At 40.8% G+C, this 16,039-nt stretch overlaps 2 protein-coding genes across 4 annotated transcripts; both read right to left on the bottom strand.

The window, feature by feature from the left end:
- Positions 1 to 108: 108 nt before the first annotated feature.
- On the bottom strand, positions 109 to 3,743 carry tekt1 (tektin 1). The gene is made up of 8 exons (XM_047593731.1): positions 3,593 to 3,743; positions 2,393 to 2,606; positions 2,146 to 2,311; positions 1,908 to 2,036; positions 1,631 to 1,777; positions 1,200 to 1,425; positions 731 to 927; positions 109 to 353 (listed from the first exon to the last, which is right to left on the bottom strand). The coding sequence occupies exons 2-8, from the start codon at positions 2,565 to 2,567 to the stop codon at positions 194 to 196; spliced, it is 1,200 nt and encodes a 399-aa protein (XP_047449687.1). The 5' UTR covers positions 2,568 to 2,606; positions 3,593 to 3,743; the 3' UTR covers positions 109 to 193.
- A 92-nt stretch (positions 3,744 to 3,835) lies between these two features.
- inpp5ka (inositol polyphosphate-5-phosphatase Ka) lies at positions 3,836 to 15,081 on the bottom strand. 3 transcript variants are annotated; one of them, XM_047593730.1, is made up of 14 exons: positions 14,929 to 15,081; positions 14,392 to 14,527; positions 12,098 to 12,202; positions 11,879 to 11,987; positions 11,649 to 11,765; positions 9,821 to 9,996; positions 9,500 to 9,611; positions 9,310 to 9,419; positions 9,159 to 9,185; positions 6,702 to 6,939; positions 6,208 to 6,345; positions 6,039 to 6,122; positions 5,836 to 5,940; positions 3,836 to 5,725 (listed from the first exon to the last, which is right to left on the bottom strand). In XM_047593730.1, exons 2-14 carry the CDS (start codon positions 14,463 to 14,465, stop codon positions 5,636 to 5,638), a joined length of 1,485 nt encoding a protein of 494 aa, XP_047449686.1. In that variant the 5' UTR covers positions 14,466 to 14,527; positions 14,929 to 15,081; the 3' UTR covers positions 3,836 to 5,635. The 3 variants fall into 3 exon arrangements, with proteins under 3 accessions (XP_047449686.1, XP_047449684.1, XP_047449685.1); XM_047593728.1 differs by lacking the exons at positions 14,392 to 14,527; positions 14,929 to 15,081 and adding an exon at positions 12,808 to 13,210; XM_047593729.1 differs by lacking the exons at positions 9,159 to 9,185; positions 14,392 to 14,527; positions 14,929 to 15,081 and adding an exon at positions 12,808 to 13,197.
- Between the last annotated feature and the right edge of the window lie 958 nt (positions 15,082 to 16,039).

The following is a 16,039-nucleotide window of genomic DNA, read 5'->3' as shown; positions in this document are numbered from 1 at the left end:
TGAAGCCGATTTAATTTGACAACATTATCCTAAAGGGGTCTATATGAGTCGAATTGGGGGTTAAGATGCTTGTAGGTATTCGAGCTATATCGAAGAAAAACAATGATGTGAAACTCTGTGGATAAATATATTTTATAGGACTGCGGTTTTGATATAAATACTAAATACACAGCTCTTTCCTGTTGCCGATTGCTCAGAAGTTATGTATGACAATGGGCTCCCTGTGCTGGGTGCAGATGACCTCATCAATGTAGAGAGAGCTGGCCTTGGTATCGATGCTTTCCTGCAGCTTCAGCTGACAGCGAACCAGGGCCCTCTGCTCCTCCTCTGACTGGGCCACTTCCTCACGCAGCCTGGAGCACACAGATAGAGAGAGATGCCACCAGAGGGTAATATCTCTAAATAATACATCAGCTAATATGGGAGCAACTGTAATAGAAAACAGGAAGCCAGTACAACCCGTTAAGACAAGACGTTACCAAAGTGATGGAATCTTTCCCTGTATTTTAAGTGCTAATTACAATAAAATATCTGACTGTCCTCAACATGCCATTTGACTTATTTTATACATTCATTAAATGTTAAGTCATGCTAAAATTATTATTAAAATGTTTGAGTTATTACCCTTATATATCCTGCATTTCTTTTGTGTTACCTATCAAACAGCACGCAACAATGCACATTTGAAACAGATTTGTTACATGAGAGGCTAATGTGTTGCTGGCCTTACTTGCTGATGTGAGCGGTGATCTGCTGGACCTCAGCCAGGAGCTGGGACTGTGCTGGATCGTGGCATTGCTCTTTGCCAGGCCGCTGGCGGCGCAAGGCCAGACGGGCCTGGGCCAAGCTAAGAAAATGCTCATTCTCCGTGACGGCCAGTTGGAGGTCCTCTCTGATCCTCTGCTGGCTGGTGATCTCTAATAGAACCTGCGGGGAGTAGAGGGGCCAGCACTTACGTGATAAATCTGGAGATAAATTATATCAAGCTGATACATACATTTTGGAATTAAATCAGAATCCAAACAGACAACATATTGAGAATGACTTTTATAAGTCAGTCTGAACAAGAAATTATTTGAATATTTTCTTGTAAATGAACCCCAAGACTGTAATATATTAAAACCCACCGGCTTTTCCTGATTTTCCCCCTTCTTCATGGCTCACTTCATCTGCCAAATATTGTACCCAGTGTGCCATACCTTGGGCATTTTATCCTCCATCTGGCTTTTAGCTGTCCTGATTTCCTGGATGTTGAGCTGGAAGGCTGTGGTTGTAGCCTGAATCTGCTTCTGCATGTCAGCAGCTGTCTGTCCCAGAACAGACTCCACCAGAGCCCGCAAGGACATGGAGTTGGTCTTCTGGTGCTCCGCCTTGGCAATGTTGATTTCTGACATGCTCTCCCACTGCTTGGGAGTCAGTGTCAAGCTGAGAGACATTTCAGAATATAGAGTATGAACAACTGAAACTGACAGCATGATCGATTTCTGGGTTCTGTGTAGAACATCTATTTTTACACAAGAACTTAAAAGGATTTCAAATAATCCAAAAAAGTGAAAATTTCTTAAAACTGTGTTTTCAGATAATACATTATTCCTGTCTTTATGAATCAAGGGATGATATGTGATTTCACCTTGGCGAAGCAGTGTTCTTGTTTTTCAACCCGTGGAGGTTGTTGATGGAATGAGTGGTCATTATTGCGCAGGAGTTGTCAATACACTGAGCATCAAATTTCTCCTTCAGATCCTGCTCTAAATGGTACTTAGCAGATCGGTTCAGTCTGGAATACAAAGCGACAAATGTTGTGTTTGATATAATCAAAAAAACTACAGGAAATCCGAGGGGAATGTGCACTTTACAGAGCCCTGTTTAAGACACAAATAGAATTTAACTCTGGCCTAATAATTTACCGTATCTGCTCAGTTATCTGCTCTACCACATGCTGCAAGAGGGAAGCCACTCCCTCAATAACCTCCCTCTCCCTCATCAGCTCTATGTCCACCTCGTCGTGCAGCCTCTCAGAAGGGGAACGTTTCATTCTGCGGGGCACAAAAAAAAAAAAGAAAATGAATGACAGCTGCTACATTCTTGAGAGAACAAGAGTTGCGGAGAGATGTTTCTCTGTTCTCCATCCTTTTCCAACCTCACCTCTCCTCCAGACAGAGGATGGTCACCCTCAGAGGCTCTTTGCTCGCCTCCAGGGCCTTCACCACTCTGTTGTGTAAGGCAATGAGGACATCAATCTCAAGAGTAATCTCCTCCAGCTTCAACTCCAGCTCCTTCTTCAGAAACTGGATGTCTCTAACCCGCTGATCTAAACAGAGACGTTACAACTCAGCAGCAATCATCTCTCCATGCAAAACACAGACCAACTTATTTTGTCTCTTTTACTTACCAAGTTGCTTGTTGTCATTGTCCTGCATGCGTTTGCATGCTTTATCTGTCTCCATGATTAGCCTCTTGCACTCTGCTCTGAAGAGCTCAGAGTGGTTCAACATGACCTCGATATTGACCAGACTGGCCCCACCACCCTGCTGGGGGCTGTGGTCCAGGACAGACACTATTCTCATTGTTTTCCACTAGCAGTCAGTATAGGCAGGAAGGAAGACCTTAAATGAGGTGAGAAAAGTGGTTACGGATGGTTAAAGAAAAGTAAAAACTACTATCGGTTCTCATGGACCCCAGCTAATTGTTTACATAAGAAATTAAAAGAAAAAAGGCGTCAGGTTTATTATATTCACCAGTCAGACATAACTTTATGACCACTGACATGAATGTCATCGGCCATCTTGTGAGAATTCAGAGTTATGCTGGGAAATATTCACACCTGGTCTTCATGTGGATGTTATTTAAACATGTACCACCCACCTAGACCAGACCAGACACCCTCACCCCATAGCAATAATACTCATTCATGGCAGCAGATATCCCTAGCAGGATGCAGACTGACACAGACACACACACAAAAACAGTTTAGGAATAACTCTACCACGGCCTCCAAATTCACTAGATCCCAATCTGATCAAGTATCTGTGGGATGATCCACAGAGGTCCCTCCCCTCAACCCTTAGAGCCACAAGATCCCCATCAACAACATCCTGTTACCACGGGACACCCTCACAAGGCCCGTGTCCATTCGCTGATGAGTCACCACTGTTGGAGGTGGTCCTAATGTTATGCCTGATTAGTGTATAGCCAGCGTTACAGGCTACCTGTTGAGTGGTTAAAGTCTTGACTTGATTCAGTGCGTTGTTACAAACAGACAATAGTGGACAAGGTCGGCCATATTTGGAATTTTTCAACTGTATTTTAACTTAGCTTTGTGCATTTTTTAAAGTTTCACATTTGAGAATAATTTACGTTACGTCGCCAAAATAGCTGAGCAAGACGTTTTGTTAGATAAACACTATTAACATATAAACTAAATGAGATAACGCTGGCCTCAAGATTAATTTAGCTCTCGGCTACCTAACTTTAGCCATCTTAAATGTAAAAGTTGAAAGCTGCTACAAACGTAACTCACCAAGTCACTAACGCTAAAGTTAGTCTGAAAGAGACCCTGCAGGAAAAAACAATAAAATATACTGACACATACCTTGTTCCGTAAGGCTGAAGCCAACAAACTATTTCAGTCTTCACGTCCTCTGCCTCTGGCTGAAGTGTCCATGTAGAGAAACAAACGGTTACTGTGGCAACGCGGCGTCGGACGCTCCAGTGACGCTTCTATGACTCAGCATTTTAAAAGATACTGAACCACTGGGCAGAAAACAACCAATGACTTCATCAATACAACTAAAAACAAAAGCTCACACTTGACCTACGATGAACAGCACAAGAATGAAGTGAAACTTGTTTAATATTTGTGTTTGCCAGGCTATAAACTGGTGTTACAGTACGACATTTCATCGACATCTGAGAAAATAAGTCACTCTTCAATTAAAAACAAAAATTAAATAATTCACCTAATATCATATATGATTCAAGCAAGCCCATGATAACAGCATTCAGTCGAAGACAAGAAGTTTACAGCAATACTCCAAATCAAGAGGATGGCAGAAAAACAAGAGGCCATGAAATAATAATCTAATGAGCATAAATGATGCATGCTGCATCAAAATGAAGCAGAGTTATATTACTGGAAATGAAAAGCAACAATACTTCAAATCAAGAGGATGGTGGAAAAATATGAAGCCATGAAATAATAATCTCATGAATATTCATGATACATGCTGTATCAAATTAAGCAGCCTTATATTACTGGAAGTAACGCAACAATCATATCAAAGGCACTTGCTGAATGCAAAAGTTCAAAAAAGCTTTTTCTCAGTACACACTAATGAATCACGCAGTAACAATAAACAGTGCAATATTTCTTTAAGATCTTCATTTCAGAAGGAATGATTTGCATGTTTTTTTTTTAAATTCAGCTCCAGTAATATAAAAAGGTAATCAAAAAAAAAAAAAAGCTAAACATTATATAGTTTTCAAGTCCTCCAGGAACAAATGAAGTTCATTAAAATACTGGGAGGAGGAAACCCAAAAAAATCAAATCTTCTCTCATCATCCTACAGCAGTTCATTAAAAACAGTAGATGTTCTGTTCACCGTATTAATATTTTAAATAACATACAAAACATTTAAAACTCTGATCCAGCTTATGTACTAAATACTTTCAGGACAGTACACAGATTAAAATCAGCCCCTCAGAAGGATTCCTTTTTAGTGGATACTGCACGACGCTTTAAAGAGACCTAGTCCAAGAGACATTTACACACATACCTATAGATAGACCGTTTGAATTATAATTGAATTAAACTTTTAAGGCAAACAATAGTGAACATATATAAATATAACTTCTGTGCAGCTATTAATAAACGCATTTGCTGTGTAAGGTCCTGCTCTCCAGCATTATATTGGTTTGCCACGCAAAATACCCATAACCACAAACTTGCAGAAAGGACAAGAATCAACGGATATTTGCAAAGTAAGCAGTGAACTAAAAAATATTTTTTAAGACCAAACAGACGTGATCATGGTCCTGTGTAAACAAAAATGACCAGTGAGCTCTGTTAATTTGCTGGTTCCCTTTTCCTTTTTATAACTGTAGCAATCAAGTGAAGTATGAGTTGGGTGTTTTCACATCTTTCAAAGAAAGGCAAACTCAAATATGAAGCTTAAAAAACTCTGTGTCTTCCTTTCACTACTGGGTCGATCACATATAGCAGCAGGCCTGTACATATTCTAATATGCTTCATGTCCTAATGAGCGACCACACATTGCTTAACTGCCTGATGGAGCCGTACATCCATCAAAGCATTCCACCATATTGCACATCACAATGGTTTTAGCATCCGAATCTACTATATTTAGTTTTAAGTCGGTCGATGAATGTTTGTTAAAAATTTCTGCTTTGAGTTTAGTCAAGCTCATATACTGTGTGCACAGAACATGTAGCTACAGAGACCCGTCATAAAAATACTATAATGACTGCTGAGGTGCCAGTAAGCAACGGGATCTTGATCAGGGAGTGTTTCCTAAACGCCTCTTTCAGTGGCAGGTTAGGAAATATGATTCAGAAAAAAAAAAAAAAGATTATTGTTCAGGTGATCGAAGCCCAACTGAATCCTCACAGATCAGTTTCAAAATTCGTCGCTCGCTGTCTTTTTGTCGAGTTCACTGATCCTGTCGGGCATCAGGCCTTCCTCAATGGCCACCTTGGATTCATGGACCTAAAAGAGGGAGACAGTAGCTTACACTGGTGCCTTGTTGCATGCCCAAGAACCTTACTATAAGTCATTTTAAAGTTAGAAGGATCACAGTTATTTTGCTTATTACTGACCTTGAACGGTTCACTAATTCCAACGATGCACTGCAGAGTATGACTGTAGTAGCACAGCACACACTCTCCCCCCCGCACAGGGATGTCCTCTTTACTAACATACACCTACAAAGACAGGCACATTTTTATCATCTGTTGTTTTCTTCTAGTACTTTTAACTTCTGATGCAAGCAGTGCAGCTCATTTAGACGTAAATTCACTACCTGTATGAACTCGTCATTGAAGGCCACCTCGTCATCTTTGACCCACGTGTAGGTTATGTAGTCAGACACGCTGCTGAATCCGACCTGAAATTCATGCAAACGCTTAGACTTTCATGATAAAGTTTCACATTTAAACTGCCAGCGGCAAGTAGAGGGTTGATAAGTCCACCTTATAGAGTCCGATCCAGTCCCAGTTACTGGAGGGGAATGGCTGCATGGGGCTGTAGAGAACCATGGAATCGATATCTGCGCTCCAGTCGCCCTCGGGCTGCACTCGCACCAGAGGAGTGTCGTACATCTTCCTCAGCTGGAGGGTTGGAGAAAGCGACACCACAGTCAGATTCAAAAGGCTGTACAAGGCAAATAGATACACACACTAAAGTGTGTCAGACCTAGATCGGCATTTCGATAATTGAACCTAATAACCTGGTGATTTTTCTGACTAGGTTACAGATCTCAAGAAGTGCTTTTGTGAATATGCCAACATAATAATCAACAGAAATGTAGAGCACACAGCTGACCTCTATGTTCCTCCTAAATAAAATCTGGGATGCCAACAAAATGCTGCGTGCATGAAAATGTTTCACAACATGCACACATTCATTTGAGAGACAGATCAAGCAAAAGTGTCTAAAGACGGTAAGATGGGTTCCAGTCACGCACCTCCAGTGTGAAGATACCAGTGACAGGCCTGTGGTCACTGATGCGGTACTCCATGCTGCTGGTGTACAAGTCCTGTCTGATCTTCAGAGGAAACTCCTCCTCCTCCTCCAGCTCCAGCTGCTTGACCTTCCTCACGTCTAATTCGGTTGGATTTTCATCTTCCTCGTCAGCAGGTTGGGCGTTGGGCCGGAGTCGCCACAGGATCCGGTCGGTCCAGGCCGGTTTTCGCTTCTTATTGCTGCGCAGATGAGCAGAGTGGTTGGTTTTAGTTGGGAGAAAAAGTCAGCTCTGTATAGCCAGAGTACAAGTTGTAAAGACAGTGATTTGGCCAAGACAATTCAGGAAAAGTGAGAAATTAAAAACAAGATAACTATGAGGGTCTTACAAGTTACAACCTGAATCTTAAAGTGTCCTTTTTAAGTCACGCCTTTATCTGCACAAGAGAGAAATTTTAAGATCTATAGAGAATATATTTCTCATATAGATGCAACCAACTGTGATATTTAGGATTTAAGATGATCTGTGTGAAATCTGAGTCTGATATAATGAAGTGTAATAAAACACACATCAGCCAATCACATGGCAACAGTGTAATAAACAAATCCCGCAGCTACAGGTCAGGAGCTTTAGTTAATGTTTATATCACACAGACTTTATTTGTGGTTTATTGTTGGTGGCCGATGGGCCGGTTTGAGCATTTCTAAAACAGCTGAGTTATAACAATATATCTAGTGTATACAGTGATCGTTGGTCACGCAGACCGAATCTCTTTGATGATAAGAGCGGCGAAAGGAAAAAAACTGGAGCTGACAGAAACACTGTGGTAACTTAGATAACCACTGTTTACAAGTGTCCTGAGCAGAAGACGTGCAGAGACTCAAGGGACAGCGTACTTTGAGGTGGATGGACTTTGATCCCTGTTAATCATGTTTGAATGCCAGAGTCTGATTATAGCTGAATGATTATGCCTTTACAGCTGTAGTCTGCTCTTCTCTTCTTACTTCAATTAAGATAATGCACCACGCCGCAAAGCAAAAGCCACCAAAAGCCTCCAGTAGAAAATGGTAGCATAAATGTGCAGCTGACAAATCTGTAGAAATGATGTGATGCAATAGTTTCAGGAGCAAAAACCTTAAAAGAATCTTTGTTTGCTCGAGGGTGAATGGAGGACTTGATGTAAGTGTGTGGCAGCATGTTCCTAGTATATGTGAAGATGCTTCATACACACGCAGAATGGGGCTTTGTGTTACACTCTGATCAGTAATATAACATGTCCCATGTATTACTGTACGATTTACATCATAAAAATGTATGTAAATGTACTTGAGCAAGTCATACCACAGCTATGAGTTGATATTTAGTCATATATACGTTCTGTGTACATTTACACTGGTACATTATGAAGGAGAGACAGATAAAACTGTCATTAAAGAACCACTGGCAACGTATGTTCTGAACATATGGGTTTTCTAATATCAACAATAATTCAGCTGCTAATATTGTAATATTTGATGTAACATATCCTCCATAAAAAAATTAAGTGAAACCAACAAAAATACTGTGACAAAAAAAAAGTAAACCTTATATTTTGCATGAGCATATGTACCAACTATGGATAGTAAATAACTTTACATCAAGCTGTGTGAAAACGACAGCCTTAAAACATTAAATAAAGTCAAAACTTCCTTGCAGACAGTCTGCAATAATGTAGTATCATGCCTGGGTGAAATCACATTATAACCCCACTCAGATATCGTGACCCATCCCCAGTCTGTATTACCAGAACATCTATTTCTGAGCATGCATGTTAGATGTTATGCTGCAGCTGTTCTGGGACCCAGAGTGGTTTACACAATCACATTTATATTAACGAGCTCTGAAGCAGCAGGACAACATTAAACAGTGTGTTAATACAGACTACTGACGCTGATACTATTAAAGGTGCCCCGTGGAGTTTGCTGTAAACAAATAGGCAGTGCAGACTCCTCTTGTGTGCATCCTTTAAGCCAAACAAAGATGATAAATGTGTTTCTTCTTCACAGCGTTTGAAGAATTGAAAGCTATGAAAATATTTCAAACTTTGCATTAAATTTAGCAGAAACGTGTAAATACAACAAATGAAAAAGGGATTCTGCTCCTTGTTGCAACATGGGCCTAAAGATCCACAGGCACCTTAAATAGCTCGGTCTCTAAAGTAAACAAGCATTTCAGTCTTTCCTTTGCTAAGACAATATGACGCTTGTCTTGCAAAGACTGCTCATTCACCCTGCTTGTTTGTTTAAATTTCAGCACGTGAACAGAATTCCAATAACCCTTTCAAAACACAACGGTGTTTTTTGTTACTGCATAACAACGATGGTGGTTACTATTTTTACTGGGTTGAGTTAGGTGAATTAAATAGCCAGTAACAAAACATATTAAAAAAGATGTGGACATTGACACATTATGAGCTCTTACTTAAAGCCAAACCAAGTCCTGTAGAACCTGTGGGGTTGAAAAGAGGTGCAGACAAAATATAAACACATACTAAAAGCAAAAAAGGACCAGAAAGTGTGACAATGATTAAACTGAATGATTCATTTCTTGTGTGTTCCTTGGAGACACTTACCTGCTGTCATATGTATCAGTGTTTCGGTCAAACTTGTACGTGGGCTGAAAGTCCAGAGGTCCTTCCTCAAACTCCTGCAGCAGCTTCTCTTTCTTCTTCATCATGGTCAACTGAAACCAAACACGTGTTTCATCACACTCAAGCTAACGCAACAGCTGGAGGGAGTTGAATAAAGCTTCGTGGGTCAAACCTGGTCTTTGCTCCACAGCAGGTTGTATTTTTTATCGGTGATGCAGGAGCGGACAAAGTGCATGTCGTGGTCCTGGATTCGGAAGTTGAGATCTCCAAACCAGAAAACCAGCCTGGAGCGAGAGAGGCAGAGGAGGGCCAGTGAGAGGAAGTGGTGATGGGATAAAGAATGTGTGACTGAACAGATTTCATGCACGAAGAAAACGACAGCGTCATGCAGATCCAATGAGATTAATGGAGGTTCACCGTCTCTGTTAACATCTGTTGTGTAACTATTCTATGTTTGGGTAAATTGTAATGTGCATCCTGTGCATCTTCTGACCTGTGGTCAAGAATAGTTGGAGCCTTTTCACACTCAAACGTCTGCGTGTTCACGATGTTCTCAAACTCATCCACTCTCTCCGAGGCGTATTCCATGTGAGCAGCCAAGTGGCAGTTGAGGAAGCAGAGCATGTGGCCGTAGAAAGACAGACGGACGGTCACACCACCTTTGTTACCCTGAGAGAGACAAACAGGAGGAGACGGTGATGAAACATTCAATCTGATAAACAAATCTGCACTTTTCACTGTGCTTTTACGCTACGTGACAGACAACTACGTTACTCAAGCTAACTCATGCGTAAGACTCATTTTTACCTTTACTTCTGCTTCTGTGACTCAGTTCACAAATAAAACACACCAAACGGGATGTGGTTTTACACATTTCAGTCCATTCCCTATTCGAAGGGGAAGTTTGGCAGTTTTACGCACAAGAGAGCCGCCGTGAAAGAAATATTAACATTGTACGTAGGCGTTGTAGCTCCCCAGGGTCTAGTACGCTGAAGGGCGGCGACACATCAAGTTTGTGATCACGTACTGTTGCCACAAGTCAGATCTCTGGGCATTAGCGAGTGAGTTCACTGATGGGCTGTTCAGCTTAATGTGCCAGTGTATGAGAAGAGAAGGGATGAAATGAAATAACTAAGTAAACACTTTAGTCAAGAGACAAACACAAACAGATGGATAAAACAAAATGGACAAGCTTGAAGTATCTAGAAGGCGTTTCGACACTTCTACAGACTACTACTGCTGCACTGGAGTTATTTCCTCTCATGCACATGCAGAATATACACACAGTTTGGCCAGTGACTGTAGCGTCAAGAATACATTTTAAACCAGTCTCCAGTCGACCCATGGTCAACATTTGTTGGTGCCAGCTCTTTGATGATTTACATGATTGTTTAACATGAAAGTCTATGAGCACTGATGCTTTGTTGTGAAGAGGAACAGTGTGTGGAATAAAAGAGGCACTCTGTGTGTGTGTGTGTGTGTGTGTGTGTGTGTGTGTGTGTGTGTGTGTGTGTGTGTGTCTACGTTATGGATGTTCCAACTAGTCACATCTTTTGTAGTTATTTATTCTAGTTCTGCTAGAAACCAAAACCACATCACTGCAACACCTTTTTCCTCTTTGTTGGCCAGCTTCAAAGTCGCCAAAAAAAAATAAATAAGAACACATTTCTGATTTTGTTTTGTTTGTTTAGCGGTGGTTGGCTAGCTTCGCAGCTGCCAAAAATCCATGTAGAAGAAGAGGAACGAAAATCCCTAAATATGGTAACTGCACTCATGACTGTACTTTTCCATACTTTACTCTGGAAAATGAAGTCAGCAATGTGTAAATTATGCAGTGTGGATGTTTGGTGAAGTGGTGGCAGGAGATCATCATTCCAAACAACCAACTTGCAAGCAAAGGCTGCACCCACATAAAAACACACTAAACGCTACATTTAATAGAAGAGAAATGTTTCCTTCAAGACACATCAAGGCGTAAAATATTACAAAGACGGCTACAGAGTTAGACCGGCACATTTCTGATGTGTAGAACACATGTTTTCTGGAGCCAGGCTAAAAGCTAACATGTTGTTGCTACGTTAGCTTTGACAGCACCATTCACTGTACTAAATATAGACACATGGTCCAAATTTGATTAAGCATATAAACATAATAAGTGAAGTCTTCATGAATCTCCACAGCAGGATATTTTGTTTATTTAAGATAGGATCTGGACTCTGATCAACCAATGCAGAACAGTATAAGATCAATATTGGACTCAGGGTCAAAGACATTGACCAGGACATCCATAGTGTGTGTGTGTGTGTGTGTATAATTCTCACCCAGTAACCAAAGATGCCAGTGCGTGTGTACTTCGCCCGAATGTCTCTGATGAAGGGGACGTGCTCCAGTTTGGAGAAGAAGAGCAGCAGGAGACCCTGCATTCTGATGGATGACACCTGAACACACATAGGTAGAAACAATGGAATATAATACTTTAATTGTGAGAAGAAGAGAATCTTCAGTTATTCAGTTTAAAAAACTTGTGGATGTGTTTTGAGAAGATTTGTACCTTGACATAATTCAACGGCGCTAAGGTGGACATGAACCGATGACTCCACGGGTCATCAAATACAATGTCTGTCATGAATCTCAATGGTCCTGAGTACACCTCCTGTAGTCTAAAACACACACACACACACAGAGTTTTGATTGCCATTCTGCCTATTATACGGTTATATAACAAAACTACTGACGTCATCGATCGCTTCGCACTCCCTGCGCCACGTACCCGATGACGTAGAGGTCTGGTCTCTTTGATGAGTTCAAGTGGAGGAGCGACGTCACGTCGTCTGGAGGATCAACTGTGGCCACATTCCACGTCACCATGTGCAGCCTGTGGGTGCAGAAGATGAAGAAGAATGTCATTTACTGTACAATGCCTCATAAAAATACAAATAACCCATCATAGGTAGATGAACGATATTTAAAAGTGAACACATGTTTAGGAACCACAGTCCAGCTTTAAAATTCCTTCACAAAACATGCAGCTGCATCCATCACGAAGTAAAATATAACTAAACATTCTTTGTAATCTTGTTTTTTTCAGCAGAGCAAAAAAAAAGAAAAAAAAAAGATAATTTTCATATTTAAAAGCTGTTACAGCGCAGGTACTGTACCACTACTACAAGCAGCTCGGGCTGCTGCAGTTAACAAACGCGATGTGAGCAGTCATCTTTTCTCCTAACCTTAAAACACCCCTAATATAACTTTTTTTAAGCTCAGCAACAACAGTAAACTGTATGATAGAAACTCAAAGGACTATTGGAGGGTTTCGATTGACAAGAAGACAAGTATGCCTTGTGTCGGGCAGTCACACAACCAGTCACTGAGTCCAAAGGTGAAAAATCCATTAAGGAGATAACGTAACGTTGTTCCTGTAAAAACGCGTCAACTTCAGGACGCAGAAAAGACGAGTGAAGAGGAAGCTTCATTCTCCACCTGAATCTGTTCTTTTTCTGCCTGTTGGCCTTTTTGCCAAAGACGAGGAAGACGTTGTCCAGGGTCTTGACCACTTTGTCATGCAGCTTGTTTTCGGGGTTCAGGTCGTCCACGCAGGTCATCAGCTGGTTGAGGCGGTGGCGCAGAGCCAGCTTGCTCCCCGTCGACTGCGTGGCGTCGCTGGTGAGGCTGTCGGTTCGGACGCGTCCCACATCCCCTAACAGTCGCCTGATTTCATCCATTCTGGATCCAAGTGGCGGAGTTACACAGCACAGAGATGCTGAATAAAATATACGCTAACGGTTTAAAAGTTGCTGGAAGTGTAAAAAAGTAAGTTTAAAAGGGAACGGAAGAAGGAAACCGTCTTTCTTCTATAGACTCAAACCAGCGAGTGAAGTGAGGAAAGCCTTGTTCACGGATCTGGAGCTCCAGAGGGCAGAGTGATTAGGAAATTGGTTAATTTGTCTACAAGTCGTCTTTGTGTGCTAAAAATGACTTCTAATCTCATTGTGATATGTCTCAATATTTAGGCCTATTAACAATTGAGAAACCAGCGCAAATGCCTGAATGTAAAAAAAAAAAAAAAAAAATCCGCATTAGGTGTATACTGTTGGATACTGTTGGGCAACCTAATCCACCACCACTGCCAGAATCCAGTCAGATTTGCAGACTGGCACAGTGTTTCACCTTAGAGTACTTCTAGTTCTGCTAACAGCATGAGGCCAAACCGTTAATTAAGGGAAACTTCGGGAATATCCTGCAGCTGGAAACCAACATGTCACTTAAGAAAAAGGCCGAGACAGATTAAGTGAAGAGGAAATGAGTGCAGGATAATGTCGACAGTGTGAAGCCTGCCCTTTCGGCCGTCCTTACAGCCAAACTTGAACAATGTCACCTCTGTGTCAAGAAGCCGTTGCTTATAAAGGCTACAACAATAACACAACATAGAGCTCATGGAGAGATATTTATGGCTCTTGTCTTAATGTTAAGACAAATCGGGCTCAATCCAACTGCACTGTAAAAAAAAAAAAAAAAAAAAGGATTCATCTCATAATTTCTGAGCTCATAGAGAATTTAGTAGTAGTTAGTAATTACTGGAAATATCTAGTCGCTGTTATTGCTCCACAAGGGTTCAGTTACTTTTGCACCTCACAGATTCAATTTCTTGACTAAAGAATAATATTTCTGTTTCGCTTGTTTGATTGGCTTCCCTGTGTCTACTGTCTGAGCGTGTATGAGTCATTTTTATGGAGAAATCTATTCTGAAGGACTCAGAAACCTTTAAGCGGCTCTGTAAGTTGTGTGTCAAACACAAACTCAAGTCATCACATCCCCTAATATTGACTGTAACGCACTACTTCTGCTTGGAACTATTGTGTGACTGGTTTCTGTACATTTTTTAAGCCTCTTCAGTCTGACAATAGAAACTGTTCCCTTGGATAACAAAGGGAATACAAACAGTAAATACATCTTATCGACATTAAACACTTCACCCAGTGCAACAACGGGTGACGCTGTGGTTTGCATGATGTGCTGCCGGATTAAACGCGGACCTATCACATGTCGCCAGGGCAGAGTCTTTACCTGAAGCTCTCTCCTCTTTCTTCTTCTTCTTCCTTCTTCAAACTGAGGTCCGTCTTCTCCTCGTTCTCCTCCATCGTCTAAACACCAGAAATGTGACGAGGCCAATCCCCTGTAACTTCAGCACAGCCACCGAAGTCTGAACAAAGTGAAAACAAAATTGAATGCACTGGTGAAACCGAACAGCTCGGCTACATGACTGTTAGCTATCAATGCTAACTTATCAAACTGGGTCTTCACTAAGGGAGTGTCGGGGGGTGGGCGCAGGCTTGAAACTTAATTACAACACTGTGATGTCTGTGATCTTTTAATTACTGGCTTGTGCTCACTCGCGTACACTACGCTGGTAGCTTTACGACATGTCCAGCTAAGTGCATTGTGTCAAACTAAACGTCGCTGCTGCACTGGTGTTTTCTTAATGTAACGTTAATGTAAACAGACAACGCTAGCATTGTCGCGCGGCTAGCCAAACCATGCTTTTCACAGTAAACACTCGCATTAACAACAAGAGTGAGAGGGTTTTTTTTAATCGTATACTACCTGCTGCGCTTTAGTGACACTTGTTGTTTCCGATGTTTTTTTTTCTCTTTGCAGGGAGGAGACGAGGAGTACAGTGGAGCAGCTGCTCCAACCTGAGGGGTACAGTAGTAGGACAGGCCCCGCCCACTCACCGGAAGACGCTGTGTTTACCTTCGGAATAAAAGCGCTTAGAAGGTCATGTGAGTTTTTACCTAAACTTAAACGACCAAACTATCTCTTTACGGAAACACGTTGCTGCAACGCCTGAAAAACAAACAAAAAATAAAGAGAAAAAATAACTTATCATATGCCAAAAAGTCAGCTTCATGTCTATTCTGACATGTACAACACAGCATTGAAGTTGTTTTTCTCAAAGGCATATGTTGCAGTAATTTAATCATACAATGTGCAAATATGAGATTGAAAATGAAAAAAGGTATTTATATGCAGAATACAAACTAAGGCACATGACGTATATGGACATGTTTGTTTGTCTGTTTTGCTTGCTGCCATGGTAGCAATGCAAATTTCTTGGATCTAGAGGAATCCAGTTTCTACCAGAGTGAGGAACACAGATTATAAACAGCTGTGAAATGAGAAAAAGGTCTCAGAAAAATCAGCTCAAAATGAAAGAACCATTAAAAACTTAACAGGTAAGCATTCCTTATTAATAAGAAGCTTTCTCACAATGGTGACATCCCACAAAATACTTAAAATAATAGTAATAATAGTTTCATAATATACAGAGAATCTCTAAATACGTCAAAATGACTTGCTACCTCTTTATAATGAGTGGGACTCTAAGTAAGGACTATTTGAAAAAAAAATGAACTATTTCCAAATAATGACTTACTAACTCAAACAATTGTACAAGAATCAAAATAACCTGAATATTGACTCATTGAGCCTGTTTCTGTCAGTCTCACGTATTTTTGATTTTAATTTCCTACATGATCTTTTCCCCATCACTTAAGGGGAATTTAAATAGCTAACTTCTGTGACTAACACACACAGAATGACTGACCTTAAAGTATGAGTTTGACCTAATATTTGTAGCACACCATTGTGTTCAACTATTTATTATTATTATTATTATTATTATTATTTGGTGCATACTTGGTTCTTTTATTCT

Source organism: Mugil cephalus, chromosome 9 (genome assembly GCF_022458985.1).
Source record: "Mugil cephalus isolate CIBA_MC_2020 chromosome 9, CIBA_Mcephalus_1.1, whole genome shotgun sequence".
Taxonomy (NCBI): Eukaryota; Metazoa; Chordata; class Actinopteri; order Mugiliformes; family Mugilidae; genus Mugil; species Mugil cephalus.
Note: the sequence above shows the minus strand (reverse complement) of the source record. Positions and strands in the feature narration are given on the sequence as shown.